Source organism: Epinephelus moara, chromosome 10 (assembly GCF_006386435.1).
Source record: "Epinephelus moara isolate mb chromosome 10, YSFRI_EMoa_1.0, whole genome shotgun sequence".
Taxonomy (NCBI): Eukaryota; Metazoa; Chordata; class Actinopteri; order Perciformes; family Serranidae; genus Epinephelus; species Epinephelus moara.
Genome location: NC_065515.1, coordinates 26,519,357 through 26,536,439, shown reverse-complemented (window position 1 = coordinate 26,536,439; position 17,083 = coordinate 26,519,357). Strand labels below are relative to the sequence as shown.

At 39.3% G+C, this 17,083-nt stretch overlaps 2 protein-coding genes across 2 annotated transcripts; one reads left to right on the top strand and one right to left on the bottom strand.

The window, feature by feature from the left end:
- The first annotated feature begins 189 nt into the window (after nucleotides 1-189).
- ebna1bp2 (EBNA1 binding protein 2) lies at nucleotides 190-4,670 on the top strand. The gene is made up of 9 exons (XM_050055502.1): nucleotides 190-400; nucleotides 1,635-1,718; nucleotides 1,946-2,118; nucleotides 2,492-2,615; nucleotides 3,058-3,147; nucleotides 3,388-3,463; nucleotides 3,675-3,765; nucleotides 3,887-4,061; nucleotides 4,215-4,670. Exons 1-9 carry the CDS (start codon nucleotides 305-307, stop codon nucleotides 4,260-4,262), a joined length of 957 nt encoding a protein of 318 aa, XP_049911459.1. The 5' UTR covers nucleotides 190-304; the 3' UTR covers nucleotides 4,263-4,670.
- Nucleotides 4,671-4,994: 324 nt separating this feature from the next.
- On the bottom strand, nucleotides 4,995-8,145 carry cfap144 (cilia and flagella associated protein 144). Its single transcript, XM_050055503.1, has 4 exons — nucleotides 7,925-8,145; nucleotides 5,547-5,606; nucleotides 5,267-5,370; nucleotides 4,995-5,115 (listed from the first exon to the last, which is right to left on the bottom strand). Exons 1-4 carry the CDS (start codon nucleotides 8,043-8,045, stop codon nucleotides 5,020-5,022), a joined length of 381 nt encoding a protein of 126 aa, XP_049911460.1. The 5' UTR covers nucleotides 8,046-8,145; the 3' UTR covers nucleotides 4,995-5,019.
- Between the last annotated feature and the right edge of the window lie 8,938 nt (nucleotides 8,146-17,083).

Genomic DNA, 17,083 nt, shown 5'->3' with positions numbered 1-17,083 from the left:
GATAAGTAATACGATGGTAAAGTTTCTGAAAAAAGTGTCGACGATATTTTCGCTTACTTTCTAGGGTATCAGAGAATATATAATCCATTTAACGCACCATACTTGCCTGAATCCTATTTTTTGTTCGTCTAGGAACCATTGATCTTACGCATCCTTTCCGCCGGAGGACTGTGTTGGTAGAACGTCACTGTCCGTCACTTCCTCCCCACGTGAACTGCAGTAACTCGCTGTACATGTGAGGAGCTGTACATCCACAGCAGGTTTCTTCACGTTTAACGGCCGTTTATTCACATATAATCATCTTATGATTATCGATAACAGCACTATGGAGTCAGCAGAGGAGGAGGAGCTGCTCGGACAAGACTCCGAGGAGGAGAACAATGAATTATCAGACGATGAGGTGAGTGAGCTGTTGACATGCTAACAGTGGCTAACGTTAGCAAGCCAAAGCTAAGCTACTGTAAAACTACTGTGTGTGCTGGACTCTGAAAAGTTGTATTGATAGAAAACTGTACAGATGAGACAAGACTTGACACGAGTTTACAGTAAGTTATGTAAAGAGATAATGGTGACAAGGACAATGTTTACTTTATACAGCATGTATGTATCATTTCTTTAGATTGTACATATCTAATAACGTTTCTTCATACTGTGAATTCTTTTTTTTTTTAAACGTGTCATGTTTGCACAGTGATTTATTTTTGTTACACATTTATATTTCTTCACTTTTACAGAATTCCTTATATGTGAAAACCCTACTTGGCTGTGTATATACATATATATAATATAAAACTTGCATATAAAACTAACGTTGTACTGTAGTTTAGTACCACTGTGACTGTGGTTTGGTGTGTTGCCTACGTGTACATACATTGACAGGGATGCAAAACAAAATATGTAAGAGAATGTATCTACAAGGTAAGGTCATGCAAGGCAAGGCAGTTTCATTTATAATAGGGATGCACAATAATATCGGCACGTCATCGGTTTTGGCCGATACTGGCTTTAGAATGAAGTATCGAAATCAGTTCGATTCTTCGAATTCTTCCTTTGCACAATGAATGAATATTACATACATTAAAAAAATACTGTGCTTCATGTCTCCATCTGCTGGTGGGCTATCATGATAAGAGTATGTATGCATAATATGATGTTAATTCCACTATAGAAGGGACTTGAGGAACACTAAAATTAAGTGGGGGAAAAAAGTGGATATATCTATATTAATATCAATTATCAGTCAAATGAGTTGTTACATATCAGTATATCAGATATTGGCAAAAAAAAATCCAATATTGTGCATCCCTAATTCATATAGCACATTTCATACAAACAGGTAGGTTTGAGATGTTGTACAGAAAAGTATAAAACAACACGATGTAAAAGAACTATGCAATTCAAAGTTGAAAGAATACAATTCAAATGTAAAACAATACAGTTTTAATGAGAAAAAGGGACAGAGTAAAAGAATAACCCAAAATAATTCAAAAGATTTAAAATTGTTATATGAATAGAACGATAATAAAACCTTGGATTTCAAAATTGTTTAGATAAAAACGCATGAGATGGTTTTCAGTTTAGATTTAAAAGATGTAGGCTGGGGCATATCTATAACCACATTTTGTTTTCTTTAGCTCCAAGAAGCCTTCGCAAAAGGGTTGTTGAAACCTGGGATGAACGTATTGGTGGATAAATCCAAAAAATTTGTCAACAATGTGGTGAGTGAATTTATCATAACATTCTTGAAATGTTAGAACCCCTGTTGAGCTTTGGTGTGTTTCTATGAGTTGTTTTGGCATGTAGAAAAGAAAACGTGTTTGTTACACTCTGAAAAGGTTTTTGATGCCTTTGTAAAAATGTCAAAGTAATAAGAGAGCAAATCTTGCAACTACTATAACAATAACAGTATAGCTTAATATACCATGTCTCGTGTGTTGTGATGCAGGAGGGTTTAAAACAGTGCCTTGCAGACTTCCGTAAAGACCTTCCCTGGGTGGAGAGGTTGGATATGACTAACCTGCCGGTGGAGGACGTTTTATCCAAAGCTGAAGGGAAAGTTCCAAGCATGAAAAATGGAGATGTCAATGCAGATGATGATTTCCAGAGAGAGATGTTCTTGTGAGTGACCATAACTTTATACAACATTGTTATAAATCCAAAAGTCACAAAGGTCACAGATGACTGGAGTGACAGTGTTGAGCTGGATGAACTATGAACTATGATTGATATTTTCACATCACTGTTGAGTATTTTATTACTGTTTTAGATCATTTAGTTTACTTATTTATTCTACATCTATTGCTGTCTGTCAAAAATTACAGCTACATATTTATTTTGTCCTAGTGTTATTTTTGATACTAGCTGCAGAAGCACCAACCCTTGTATGCCTTTGAAGATGTATCGAATTTTCTACTCACAAAAAGAGATCTAACCCTGCTATAAAGAGTGTATTTAACTCCTTCATGATGAATCTCTGTTTGTTCATCTGTAGCTATCGTCAAGCCCAAGCTACAGTTCTCGAGGCATTGCCTCTCCTGAGCAAGCATGGGATAGCCACCAAGAGGCCGGACGATTACTTTGCAGAGATGGCCAAGTCCGATCAGCAGATGCAGAAGGTGAGCTGGTTTTTGAATGTTGCACTTAAAAGACAGAGGTGCAGGTTTGACAAATATAGTAAATGCAAAACAAATTTAAAATTTAAAGCTGACAATTTATGCATATTAGGGATGGGCAAAACAAGCAAAAACACTATTCGAAAATCGTGGCAACTATTCGACAATTTTTCGAATAATCACCCCCCAGACAGATAGATAGGTAACTTTGGTGGAGAGAGGCAAAGGAGGAAATGTGTCTTTTCCTTTTGTCACGTATTGCGAATTTTCACAACAAAGAGCAATAAAAGACATTGGAATCAGTGTGCAAAGGCCTTAAGAGTGGTATACTGAATAGACATGTACCATAACATTGCTACTAGTTATCTTCTAATTATTGTAATTATTATTTTAAGACTTGAATCCAAATATCGGCACTAACAGATGTTTTTGTTCCTTTGTACAGATCAGGAAAAAACTGATCTCAAAGCAGATGATACTGGAGAAGTCGGAGAAGGCCAAGAAACTGCGCGAGCAAAGGAAGTTTGGCAAAAAGGTTGGTCCTTGTTTTGAAAGGCTGTATTACTCTTATAGGTCTCAGAAGCCCTGCTCTCTGGGGTCAGTCTTTAAAGTACATTGATTACATGTTGAATATAGTCGCCCTTATGTATGTGTACTAGATGTCTACCTTTACACTTGATGTGTAGTGATAATGGAAAGCAGGCAAAAACGGGACTAGACCAGCATCTTAGAGAATCCTCTTTTGTAGTTAACATGAGTTTTGATTGTGTGCCAGGTCCAAGTAGAAGTGATTCAGAAGAGGCAGAAAGAGAAGAAAGCCATGATGACTGCTGTAAAGAAATACCAGAAAGGTGAGTCTTTTTAGAAGTGTAGTTTTATTCACACATAAATTCCACTGCACATTCAAAGGTCCAAAAAGTATTAGAGCCATTGATTGTGCACTGTGGTGAAAGGCAACCTCTGCAAATTGCTTTAAAATTCTGGTGGTTATAGCATAGATTAACTGTATTTAACTGTATGTATGTAACTGTATGTACGATTTCTGACCATCCCCGCCTTTAGGAATGACCGACAAACTGGATTTCTTGGAAGGAGACCAGAAAAAGGGTAAAGACTCTTCTCAGGGTCCCAACAAAGCGATGAACAAGAAAGGGTAAGGTGTTACATCTCAGCCGTGCACATTGCAGTCATAAAAGTCAAGCATAATATTATTGAACTCTTGGCATCTCTGGCATTTTCACAAAAAGCTAAAAGTGTCACTGTTATTTTGACAGTCCCAATGCCAAGCGAAAATACAAGGACCAGAAATTTGGCTTCGGGGGCAAGAAGAGTGGGAAGAAGTGGAACACCAAGGAGAGCTTCAACGATGTTTCCAGTTTCCGCGCCAAAGTGGCTCACGCAAAGGGCGGCAAGGGAGGGAAGAAGGGCGGCAAAGGAGGGAAACAAAATGTGAGTGTCATACACACACACACACACACACACACACACACTGCTGACTGATTTGATAAATGTAGAAAAATTGTCAAAGGAAATTATACAGTTCTAGAAAAGCAGTTCTCCACACTGTAGAGAAGCTCACTTTTTTCCACCTTGTTTTTCCAGAAACGCCCGGGCAAGTCTGTTCGCAAGAAGATGAAGTCCCGCTCGTAAAAACTGACTGAGGCTGGTCGATAGGCTGGACTTGGACTTTGTTTCTCTGCACCTGCTCCCCAGTCTCTCCTCCATTTACACCAGGAGACATTTAGGAGAACATGGGCTTTTCTTGTTCACTTTTCTACAACATGCCTTCAGTAAGATGCGTCCGGATCAATATGGAGGAACCTTCAAGCTACAGAGAGCGAGAGACGTCCTGCTGTATCGCTAAGGAAGCTATTTGAAGGACATGACTGGTGAAGAAAGGGTCTTTTTGCAGAAATGGTGAACCCAGGAGTGGACAAAAACAGAATCTGAATGTTAAGAAAATGTCTCTTCTTCTTTATCAGTTTTATCACGTGTGGACATTACTGACTCTGTACGTCTGTAAAACCTCCGTCTGTGATTACACCCCGACGTCTACACCAGCCTCCTTGTTCTCTCATTTACACTGTGTGTGCTCTTTAGAGTTTTGTTTATTCTGTTTTATTTTTTTCTAACTCAGCTCCTTGACTCATTGATTCTCTCCCATGTGACATCATGACATTTTATAATATTGAGCAGCTGTTAGTTTTGCCCTTTCCTATTCATTAATATGGTAAGTATGTGAGGGGCAAGTGTGCTTTGTATAGACCTGTGCTGGCAAATGTTGCCCCACAAGCGTTTTTCTTAGCTCACTAAGATTGAAATGAAAAAGGGCAGCGTCTGGCAGTGACACTTGTATGATAAACAAATAAATCTGAACATAGGTTGCTCATCTTTTTGGAGATTCATTTTAATTTGATGAACGCAGGGCAGATTCTTTGTGTTTGGTGATGTCAGTTCGGAAGCGGTAGAAATTGATCCTCTTGTCACTGCGGTTCGATGGGATCTGAGGGGAAACATAGACAGAATTAACGTTCGGGTAAGATCTGGAGTGGTTTCTTTGGGTTTAATAGTAGAAATGAATTGAGTTCAGGTCTTCCTTCTAAAGTACAGTATTAGTAATTCTAATAAATTGTCCAAAGCAATGTTTTCCTCACCAGTGGAGTTGACACCCATCCTATCTCCTGACTCTCAGTCTGTGGCATTGCATATTTCTTGGTGGGTTCCTGGCGGGCCTTGTGGAAGGCCTCGATGAAATCCGCTGGAAAACAGACACATGGATGTGTAATGAACACAGAGGTTCTCAAACATTCATAACTGCTTCATCCTGTTTGGGATCTGGAGTAATGTCATGGTGTATTTAAGTGTTATTTATCCGGAGCAGAAGAGAAGAGCAGAACATTATTGGAAGCTTCAAGGGAACATATGTGAACTTACAGTTCTCTGCAATCACTTCTGTTGGTTTCCTAGACATGGGTTTGTCTGGCAGGATGTGTACTAAGAGACAGTGGACACACACACACACAGTAAGAAAAATACACAATATACAAACAGTTTAATGTAACAACAGACACATTAAGAACATGACATTAAGTACTCAGACCTTTGACTTAAAGTTCTAGTGTTTAGTTGCATCCAGCAGTGAGGTTGCAGAACTGAAACTTCTCCCATGTGTCAGGCATGTAGGAGAACTACGATCGCCGACACGAAAAAAAAATGTGAATGGCCCTATCTAGAGCCTGTGTTTCGTTTGTCTGTTCTGGGCTACTGTACAAACAACATGGTGTATTCCATGGAAGAGGACCCGCTCTAAATGTAGATATAAACGGCTCGTTCTAAGGTAAGGACAACACCATTCATAGTTTCATGTGATTATAAACTAATGAGAACATATTTCTGAATATTTTTACCCAATTTCTGCCACTAGATGGCCCTAAATCATACACACTGGACCTGGAGATAAAAATAGCAATACCACTTTGCAAAAATACTCCATTACAAGTCCTACATTGAAGATTTTACTTGCAAAATATAAAGTGTTAAAAGTAAAAGTGTTTTAATATTACAGCTGGGGAGGTGGAGCACATCTGATTGTTAAAATTATAGCAGAGTGTAATATAAAGTGATCATATCCAGCTGATAAATGCAGTATAGAAGAGGTAGAAAGTAACATACATTTATAGTTCCTCCTTTAGTGCTAATTTTATATAGTTTGTTCTATTTTATGATTTATATTCTGCTCTAATTTTAATATTCACATACCTGTTAATGCCTTTTCTGTGTGTGTAGCATGACAGGGCCTACAGTCACATCTCTATTTGTGATCTTGTGTTGTATAATCACAATATTTTACGTTCAAGTAGGAGTAAAATGTAGCCTCCCTCAAAGTAAATGTAGTCTACTCAGTTACTTTCCCCTGTTGACCAGGAGGCTGTTACCTTTCAGGGGCGTAAATATAGACAGTGCAGGCAGTGCATTTGCACTGGGGCCCATGGGGTGGAGGGGCCCGACTGCCACCTGGAATTACGCCCGTGTTCAAAGAAGAACTCGCATTTGGGGGGTCGGTGGCTTAGTGGTAGAGCAGGCGCCCCATGTACAAGGCTGTTGCCACAGCGGCCCGGCTTCAACCACAGCCTGTGGCCCTTTGCTGCATGTGTCTCCCTCTCTCTCTCTCCCCCTTTCACACTTCACTATCCTATCAATTAAAGGCAAAAAATGGCCATAAAAATATTTAAAAAAAAAAAAAAAGAACTCGCATTAAAACAAAAATGGTGCTATTTTCCATACATGCCCTAAATAAGACAAGATACACCTTTATTGATCCCATAATTGAGAAATTCCAGTGTTACAGCAGTCAAGGGGAAAGAGTCAGATTAAAGATTTCAAAATTTAAACTTAAAACTTAACTTAAAACTAGGCATGCAAAATAAGTACAAAAATACAAGAAACAGCGATAAATAACAATAATAATAATAATAATAATAATAATAATGAGCAGCAGTGAATAAAAATGAGCAGTGGATAAAGGGAGCAAATCTAGTGCAAGTGATTGCACATACAATCACTTGCACATCTAGTGCAAGTGATTGTATGTGCAAAACAGCAGACAGCTGTGGTGTCCATAAAGTGTCCATAGTGTCAGTAAAGTGTCCATGGTGCAGTTTAGCAGGCAAACCCATCTCCATCATGGCTTTCTGGTTTTGTAAAACAGTGTCAATCTTTAACAAATTATAAACTTATTCTACATAAACTATTTAAAAAACTACGTGTCTAATACTAATGTGTCCAATATCAAGTATCTGCAAGTGGATGTAATATAAAAGCAGCAGTAAGACACACTGTTGCTAAAATATAATGTTATATACACCTAAAACTGTGTGTGTGTGTGTGTGTGTGTGTGTGTGTGTGCTCCACAACTTGTAACTAGGGCGTAACAGGGCCCCTCATAATAGCGTGCACTGGGGCCCATTGTAACTACCTTAAGCCACTGTTACCTTTAATAGATAACTATGTTGACAGTATCTATAAGACTTTATAGCAGATAAATAGCATAAATCCCAGTGAGAACTACTGTGTATTTAAGCACACTAAGCACTTTTCTTCCTGGCTAATTTTCTCTGATCACCACAAACAAAATTAAACAGATTTAATTGTTGTCTGGTGTCTAAACGAGACAGAGTGCTCAAGTTTTCGTGAGAGATAAAAAACCCGACCATATTATTATTCAAAAATTATTATTTCAGTTACTAGAGCTAGGCCTATTTGTTCTATGCAGAGGGAAGCTATGATCTGAAGGACAGACAAACGTAACTTACATTTCCGGTGTGGATTGATGCTGAACTCCATGTGGAGTTTCTGCTGTCTTTGCTCCTTACGGATCGTCTCAACGTGAATTGCGTTCTGACGGACCAAATCCAGTTTCTCCTTTCCTGCCATGCTTTAGAAAACACCCCAAAACAACCAGCACTGATAGGGAAAAGCTGGCAAAGCAAAGAGTACTTCAGTGGAGTCTGGGAGGAGATTTCGTTACCTAGCAACTGTCAACACTTCCTCGCGTTGCAGTAACGCCACGCGAGCACACGGTGGAGCAGAGCGCCCAGATTTGAGCTATTGAGACATATATGAATGGAAATAATCTTTTATACTGCTGCATTCAGGTACCTCATCAGAGTTGGAGAGTAAATAAGTACATTTACTCAAGTAAGCTAATGTTTTAGGTACAATTTTGAGTGCCTGTATACTTCTATATTTGTGCTTGAGAGGCAAATATTGTACTTTTTACTCCATTAGACTACATTTATTTGAGTTTTTAGTCACTGCTTACTTTTGGGATTAGTAATGAAAAAACAATAAACAGATAAAAGATGAAAATATATTATGTATTTGTTTATCTTAACCCAATGACATGATATACATTATTCTAGTATTTTTGCTTGTGATACTTCAAGTATATTTTGATGCTGATACTTTTACTACATTTATTTCAGTAAAGCAGGAGTATTTTTACACTATTGCTGCTTTTACTGAAGTAAAAGATTTAAGTTCTTCTTCCACCACTGTATCTCAGCTACACTACATCATGAAGTACAGCAGAAAATAACTCAACAGCAGAGACAAAACTTTTAAAGGTTCAGTGTGTAAGATTTAGTGGCATATAACACACACGCCAAACAACGTGTGCTCGTCTTTTTTTCTCTGATAACTTAAGATCCAGATGTTCAGGAGGTTTCCACTGGGAACCAAATTATAGGCAGAGTTCTCGTCCTGTCCAAAAAGTTATTGAAACTGGTAAAAACACAGAATAAAGCAGGTTCAAGTTACAAATCGGGGTGTTTGTGATGCTGCTCATTGAGGATGGGCGTCTAACTACCATGGCTGACATAAAAATGAAAATGGTGTATCCTAGCCCAAGTGTTTGGTTTGTCCATTTGGGCTACTGTAGAAACATGGTGGTGCAATAATGGTGATCTCCATACCTCATCTGAAGGTAACGAAAACATAACGATTCTTGTTTTCAGAGACACAGAATCCTACACACTGGATGTTTCATTAAAATCTTTATATGCAGGCTAACTTTTTAAAAATATAAATTTAATATAATATATTTAAATATATCATATTCAATATAATATATTTAAATATATTTACATTACATTAGGATCACTGTAAAATAAATACCAGGAAGAACATCACTGAGGAGGAATAATAGCTTTTTTTTTTAAAGAAAAAACCCCCAACACTCAAATAATGGCCTTTTCTTTTAAAGAAATAATTTGTTTTTATGTCCTCTTTTTTCTTTAATTCCTCCCTGAAGTTATTATTTTAATCATAATATAAATATACAATATATATAGTATTATGCAGGCATTTTGTATTTGCTGTTTTCACATCTGAAACATTTTGTTGCATTGTTGCTGTGAAAAGTTCAAGGTAAACTCACTTCCACTTGATAGCAGTGCTAGACTCCGTAAATATTATTTTTATTATTATTTTAAATTGTTGCTAGCAGACAAGAACTCTACTAAAATATTTATGAAACACAGACAAAATTCAATTTTGGCAAAATTATATCTTTTTCTGACCAAGAAAAGTAAAACCTTAATGCCAAGTTTATGTGTCTTTTCATTTGTTTGGATTCAGACTGTATTCTGGGTGCAGCATTTTGCCTGCACAGACTGTTGGAAACCAAAAGAAAAAGATTTCCAACTGGATTAATCAATGCATCACATTAAATATTCCTTGTATTTATTTAACTCTGCTGTACAGGAAATATGCTGTGGTTTTCAGACAGACATCAGCAATACATTTAGAGTTTAATCCAGAATTTCTGCAACATTTGAGCTCAAAATGTCTTCACTTGTTGCCAATAAATTGAGCATTTCTAGTTTCTGGTATCTCAGAGCTTTGCAGTCTTCCCACTGACTTCCAGATGCTATTTGTTCATCTCAATAAACACTGTTTTCCCTTCAAACGACTGCTGTTATGTGCCATGTTGAAAATGTTTGCCTGGAGCAAACAAACCCATCAAAATGTAGTGGAAGAGCGCTGAATGAATGAATACGTCCAGACTGAGAAAATGTAGCCAGCCTCAGTACACTGTGATTTTTCTTCTTTTTTTTGCTTGCATATGTTCTCTTAGGGTGACAGATGACAGTTGAGGCATTTTTCTCAGTTAACTCAACAGGACTGTCTGCTGTAAGTCTGCACAAACACACACTGACACGCATTCGCTACATGTGCACAAGTCTGGAGAAGAGTGCATGTGTGTCTTCTGGCTTAACAGCTGTGAGCATTTCACACTGTAACAAAAAAACAAACTTTTAAGAAAGTAACAAGAGCTACCCGGAGATGACCAGTGACCTTGTGACAGTGCAGTGTGTGTGAAAAAAGTGGAGTGGCATTTCTTCACATTGTCTCGGAGTACACTTGACTTCCCCTGCTCTCTGCTGTGTCACAGATCACACATAAATAACAGTACTTTCACATCTTGTAAATAGTACTTATGGTTGGGTGGTTGCTGTTGGTTGCGCTGATATACTTCCAAGGCTACAGTTACAATCGTGGGCCGCCTGCTGACTTCTCACCACTTGTCTCCTCACATTTCATTTCATTTCCCTTTCATTTAGTTTCCCCTCCTTCTCTTCCTCCAGCCTTTTCTCCCCTCACACTGTCCCATCTGCTCTCTTTGGACATAATCATTCTGTTTAGATGCTCTCCTTTTCCTGTCTTTGTGTTGCTGAGTGAACTTTGTGTGTGTGTGCTTCTTCTTCTTCGCTGTAACAGACAGCTTAATAAAGGTTGAGATGTTCAGGTCTTGCTATCCGTCTCATAACCTGATTCAAGCTTTATTGGCCCTGTGTGAAAGATATAATGGAAACAGGTAATAACTCAAACACTGCAGGGGCTGGAGGGGGACATTTCAGTGATTTCAGTGTGGGTGGGTGACAAGTCCCCTGTGGTGTTTGTGTATGTGTGCGAGGAAGAGTGAGCAATATGTATTATGGGAGGATGGGAGGGCTTGCGGTGTCAAGGTTTATTCCCCGGCTCTTGTCACAGCGTCGGGCCGAGTTATCATCAAGGCAGCTTTTGAGATCCTCAGGCTGGGAATAGTCAAAGGCCAGTTTGTGAGTTTGTTCAGAATCCAGTGTCATCCACATGCCAGGGATGGTATTACACATGGTGTGTGAGGTGATCGAATATGACAAGGTTTCGGCTAACTATTTCCCATTCTCCCACATAAGATGTACAATGCCTATGAAAAGAATTCACCCCCTTGGATGTTTCCCCCCCTTTTTTTCCCTTTATACATGAAATCATGATCAATATAATTGGCTTTTTTGAAAAGAATTTGCAAAAAAAGCTTCTTTCATATCTAAGTGAAAGAAGATTTTTACAAACTAATGTCAATTAATTAAAAATATATAGTGTGAAATAAATGTTTGCATAAATATTCACCCTCTTTAAAGTGACTGACCTAATTCAACAGAGGTCCAGCTAGTTGATGCCAGCAGTGTCCCAATTAGTGAAATGGAGATCACCTGAGTGCAGTTGATGTGTGTCAAGTGACTGTAGTATAAAAACACCTGTGTCTGGGAGGTCCAGTCTCTGGTTCATCAGCATTCCTGCTACAATTGCAACATGAAGCCAAAAGAACTCAGAGAAAAGATCATTGAAAAGTATAAGTCAGGAGATGGGCTGCATGGTGGTGTAGTGGTTAGCACTGTCACCTCACAGCAAGAGGGATCCTGGTTCAATCCCAGGAGGGAGCCCTTCTGTTGCATGTTCCCCCTGTGTCAGCGTGGGTTTCTCCGGGTACTCCGGCTTCCTCCCACAGTCCAAAGCCATGCAGGGTAATTGGTGACTCTAAATTGTCCGTGAGTGTGAATGTTTGTCTGTCTCTGTGTCAGCCCTGTGATAGTCTGGCGACCTGTCCAGGGTGTACCTCTAGACCTCTAGCCCAATGTCAGCTGGGAAAGGCTCCAGCGCCCACCGACCATCAAGAGGATAAGCAGATATGAAAATGGATGGATGGAAGTCAGGAGATGGTGACAAAAAGATTTCCAACTCACTGAACATCCCATGGAGTTCAGTTCAATCCATCATCGACTGCTCTGAAGGAGTTAAAAGCTTCAGTGGCTCAGATGGGAGAGACGCTATGTTTGGCCAACACCAAACTGCACATCACCGCAAACACACCATCTCCACTGTAAAGCATGGTGGTGGCAGCATCATGCTCTGGGGATGCTTCTCAGCAGCAGGCCCTGGAAGACTTGTAAAGGTAGAGGGGAACATGAATGCAGAAAAATATCGCCAAATCTGCAAGAGAAATACGACTTGGGAGAAGATTTATTTTCCAGCAAGACAACGACCCCAAGCATACAGCAAAACCTAAAGGCCAAGTCAAAGCCCAGATCTCAATCCAATCACAATTTGTGGCTGGACTTGAAACGAGCTGTTCACGCCCGATCCCCGAGCAACCTGACAGAGCTTGAGCTGTTTTGCAAGGAAGAATGGAGAACAATTGCAGTGTCCAGATGCGCCAGCCTGACTGAGACATATCCACACAGACACAGTGCAGTACTAAATACTGACCTGAAGGGGGTTGAATATCTATGCAATCATTTATTTTCCCTTATATATTTTTATTTAAAGTGGCTGAGGAGAATCATTACTGACTAGTGTGAGGTTAGGTGTGGTGAAAGCATTGTCCTGTAAAGATTTGAAGACGTGACTAAATGGTACGCCATTTTCCTTGTGGTGCCACTTGATCAGCACGCTTCATTGACATACATTTTAAAATGCGTCGCTTTCAAAACTGCTTGGTGGCCTCTGAATGTTGATATTCATGTAACATTTTAGATTAAGTCATCAATGCTATGTTTTTCCCTATTATCTTATTTTCTCTCACTCTTGCTTTACTTTTCCTTATTTTTATATTTATATTGTATTTTATTATTTGTAATTGTTAAAAAACATCTTATATTCTTTGTCAGATTTGTGCCTCAGTTGTCAGCTTTGTGCCTCAGTTGTCAGCTTTGTGCCTCAGTTGTCAGCTTTGTGAGTCTTTGTTCTCTTTCTTGCATTTGAACAGGGGTAGTTTGCATCATCACTGACAGGTGAAGCATTGCACACCTATTAAATGTGACACATTGCACTGTGGGATTGTTAGCAGAAAGTAGTGTACATGCCATGAAAATAGAGGCTGATTTTTATCATGCTAACCTATGCTTCCTTGCCTCCTCTCTTGTCTCCTGACGTGGCAATGGTTTCCCTTCACCCTCATGTTGGATCTTCACATCTCTTAAATGCACCCCGAGGAGACTAGAGAGGAGGCTTCGGTATAGGAGTTTAGAGCAAGGAAACACAGGTGTATCCTAAGAGGAGTCTTTTATCAAGGCATGACATAAATGCTGCACCTCCACATGAAGCACAGCACATCATAAGTAACTGATGCTGCTGTTGAGCCAAGAATTTCTCATTTGGCACCTTCAGCTCCTCTGTCCTCATGTCTAGTCCTTGTTTCGCTCTCACATCCTCACTGGGAGGAGCTAAATACAAGGAAGTGACATGAGTGAGGGAGGTGAGGAGACACCTAAGTGGAATGAAAAGCACCCACAAAGTTTGTTTCTTTCCACTGCGGCATAAAACTAAATAACCACTAAAATAGCGTACAGTAAATCCGGTGTCAGAAGTGATGTTATGTTGGAACAGCCAATGAGTGTGCATTCGAGAGGGACCTCAACAAATATAAATCAACTCTCAAAGTAGAAAAAAGTGACATGTCATCAATCCAGTCAACATATTTAAGAATAACTTAGCTGTTGTGGCAGTTTGAGAGTTTGCGCTTCTCTTTGGGTGTTGCACATATGCATGGAATTTGGAAATGGTCTTCAATGTGTCATGAAGCACAGCACAGCAGCTTTCACAGTCATAAGCCAGCATTGGCATACAGTTATCTATGTCGCAACATCCACAATAAAAACGAAATATTACCTGTTGAACAAAAACTCTGCTGTATCAGCATCACTTTTCAGGCCCAGATCTTGCCGGAGCTTTCTCCATCGGTCAAAGGATGACCCGATGTTTACTCTGCTTTGAGCCCTCAATTTGTTGCATTTCCTTTTCGTTTCTGCCTTTTCAGAGGCAGACTTACGCTTCCTTTCGGCCTTTGCCGGTGGGGCAAGCAGAGGCCACTTGCTGCTGTTGCTCTCTTTATTTTCCATATTGAAACTCGTGTAGCTGAATCGCTCAGGGCCTGACAAAGCGCTCGTATTTTCAAATGCGGAGGGGGGCTGGGACGAGGCGGGACGAGGAGCAGAGGAGTGTCAAAATGGAGCGAGGGGATTGGACAGAGGGTAAGAGAGAGAGAGTGCAAATTTGAGCAAGGAGTAACTCCCATGCGGACCGGATGGCTGTGATTGGTCAATTTCTTTGCAGGCCTGCAGCCGCCAGAGAGAGTGGATTTTTTTGGTTCCTATTTCCTCTTCACACTGTGTAGCTAGCACTATTGGGCCATAACCACCATCTAAATGATGTTAATAATAATGATCAATCTTTCTAAATGTAGACCATAGCTTTAAGGAAGCTGTGTTTTGTTTCACTCAATGCACCTATGTAGAAGTGGTGGGATCTGATAAGTTTATACTTCCTCCCTCTCCTGTTTTGATGTGTAAATCAAAATTAAAAGTAACTACACACTGACAATTGCTTTTTCATTCTGCTTTTTATTATTTGTAAATATGACTTTATGTCTGTCTGTCTGCTTGTTTGTATGCTCATGTCTTTTTTTTAACATGTGCTAAACAAATGTCAAATATCTAATGTGTTGCGTATCAAGGACCTCTTACGAAACACAACTCATGCTCCGAGGAAAGTGTTTAGACTGAAAGGAATCTGAAATCATATTGTAATTTAACACAAATCTGCAAAAACATTTTCTGCTTTGGTGGTGTGCCAATTTTCTCCATTTTGAGTGTTAATTGCATGACGTGGCACTTAAAAAGTGAACTTGGTGAAATTATCTTTGATCTAATGAAGGCATCACACCAAAACACATCGGATTATTTATTTATCAGTGCTCTATTAGTTGTAAATAAAATTACCCCAGAAATGAAGACATTTTCCCCATTACAACTGGTGTGCTTTCTTGTTTCCTAAAATCTTTGGGGAAAGCAAACACAATAAAATTCTTTCACTAGCTGAATTTCAATGCAGGAGAGTTTCACTTGTTTCCTCTTGTGTGCATGCTGTGCGGATAACAATGCAATTTAGAGAAACAGAGAGGGCAGGTCTGAACAACTTTACAATCCATGTAAAGCGCAAAGGCAATCATAATGAGGTTTGAAACAGCCTCTGTGATCACTCTATCAAAGCTATAATCCACATATCTCACATTCACACACCAAAACGCGGAGAGAGGTCTCTTTGGAACAATACAAAGAATGACACACACAATATGAGCTCCTTTACTCCTGTGTTCACCTCACAGATCACTTGCTTTCTTTCATGCTAACTCGGTGCACCAGCCTCTGACCTTTCCTAACATCACTCTGTTTTAATTACCAATTGCCCTCCATTGCATGTTAATTAAAACACTATGTCATGTATTATTCAGCCATTTTCTCCACCATTGCTCTGACATAAAACAAACGAGAGGTGCACGCTTTTCCCCGTCACACTCCATCTAATCCACTCTAACATGTGTATGATGGCTAATGAAAGGCGATGATATTTTTCTAAGAGGTGGAATGTTTGCCGAGGTTTTTAACCTTAATAAAATCCCTCTGAATTTTTTTTTCTCGCTCTGTGTAGCTGCTGACCTTTGCTTGGAGTGTCTGTGACTGAGATTCAAAGGAAGCCGTACCGTTTTCAATCAAGCACCACTTAATAAAAATGTAAATTGATTTTCTGTTGCACAAATGCAGTCTGGGATGGAATTTTAAAGAGCTGCTTTCATTGAAAATGCACCAGTAAAACCAGTGATAAGCAAATGATTGGGGGAGTATGGTAACCTTCAAAAATTAAGATGAGCACAACATGTGTATGGTCTATATCCACGGGTAAATGCTGTCTTCTCCATGCACTGCTCTTTTATTTAAATATGCATAGCGTTCTTTTTACATACATAACAGATTTGAATGTTTATTTTGGTAAAATGTAACTGAATTAGTAATAAATTCAATTAATTGCGTAACTGGTGCTCTGGTGGGTTAAGTGCAGATCATTAATCACAACGTCCATGCTTTCAAATCCAGCTGGTGACCTTGTTCCATATCATTCCCCATCTGTCTTTCCCCTCATTTCCAATCATACCACTACTGTTGACTTTATACGAAAGGCATAAAATGCACCAATAATACTTACATAAACTAAATATTTCAAGTAAGCAAAAATGTACACTTTTATTGAAGTCTCTTTTTTCCCAAGATAATGTGTATCTAATTTTGGAACATGACATGCCTCCATTCTTGCGAAATTAGTTTAGGATTTAGGACCTTCCAAAACAACCTGTAGTGTTACAAAAACTCTTAATATAGGCATTTTCGAAGGCAGTTAGGTTCATGCAACTACAGTCATTATGTCTCATAGAATTTAGGTTTATACACGTCTAATTTGCAAATGAATCTTAAGCAAAAGTTCAGTCAGGAAGACAATACCTTTCATAGTCAGGCTATAAGATTTCTTTTCACCCTGCCATTCACCCCTTGCATGCATGCTCACTCTCTATCTCTAGGTGTCATTGTCTGGGTAGGTCAGTTGAGTCATCAGCTGATTCACAATCAACCAGTTGCAGAGCAACACACCTTCTCTGTCAGCCTATCATCTTACTGCTCCTCATTGTAAATATGGTTCTTTCTCTGCCATAGTTCCTTCTTGTTGCAGAATACATTCTCACACTCACTCCAACCATGACAATGTTTTCGTCATGGACTTTCCACGTTCACGTACGACGTGCAAGGTACCCTGGGTGCATT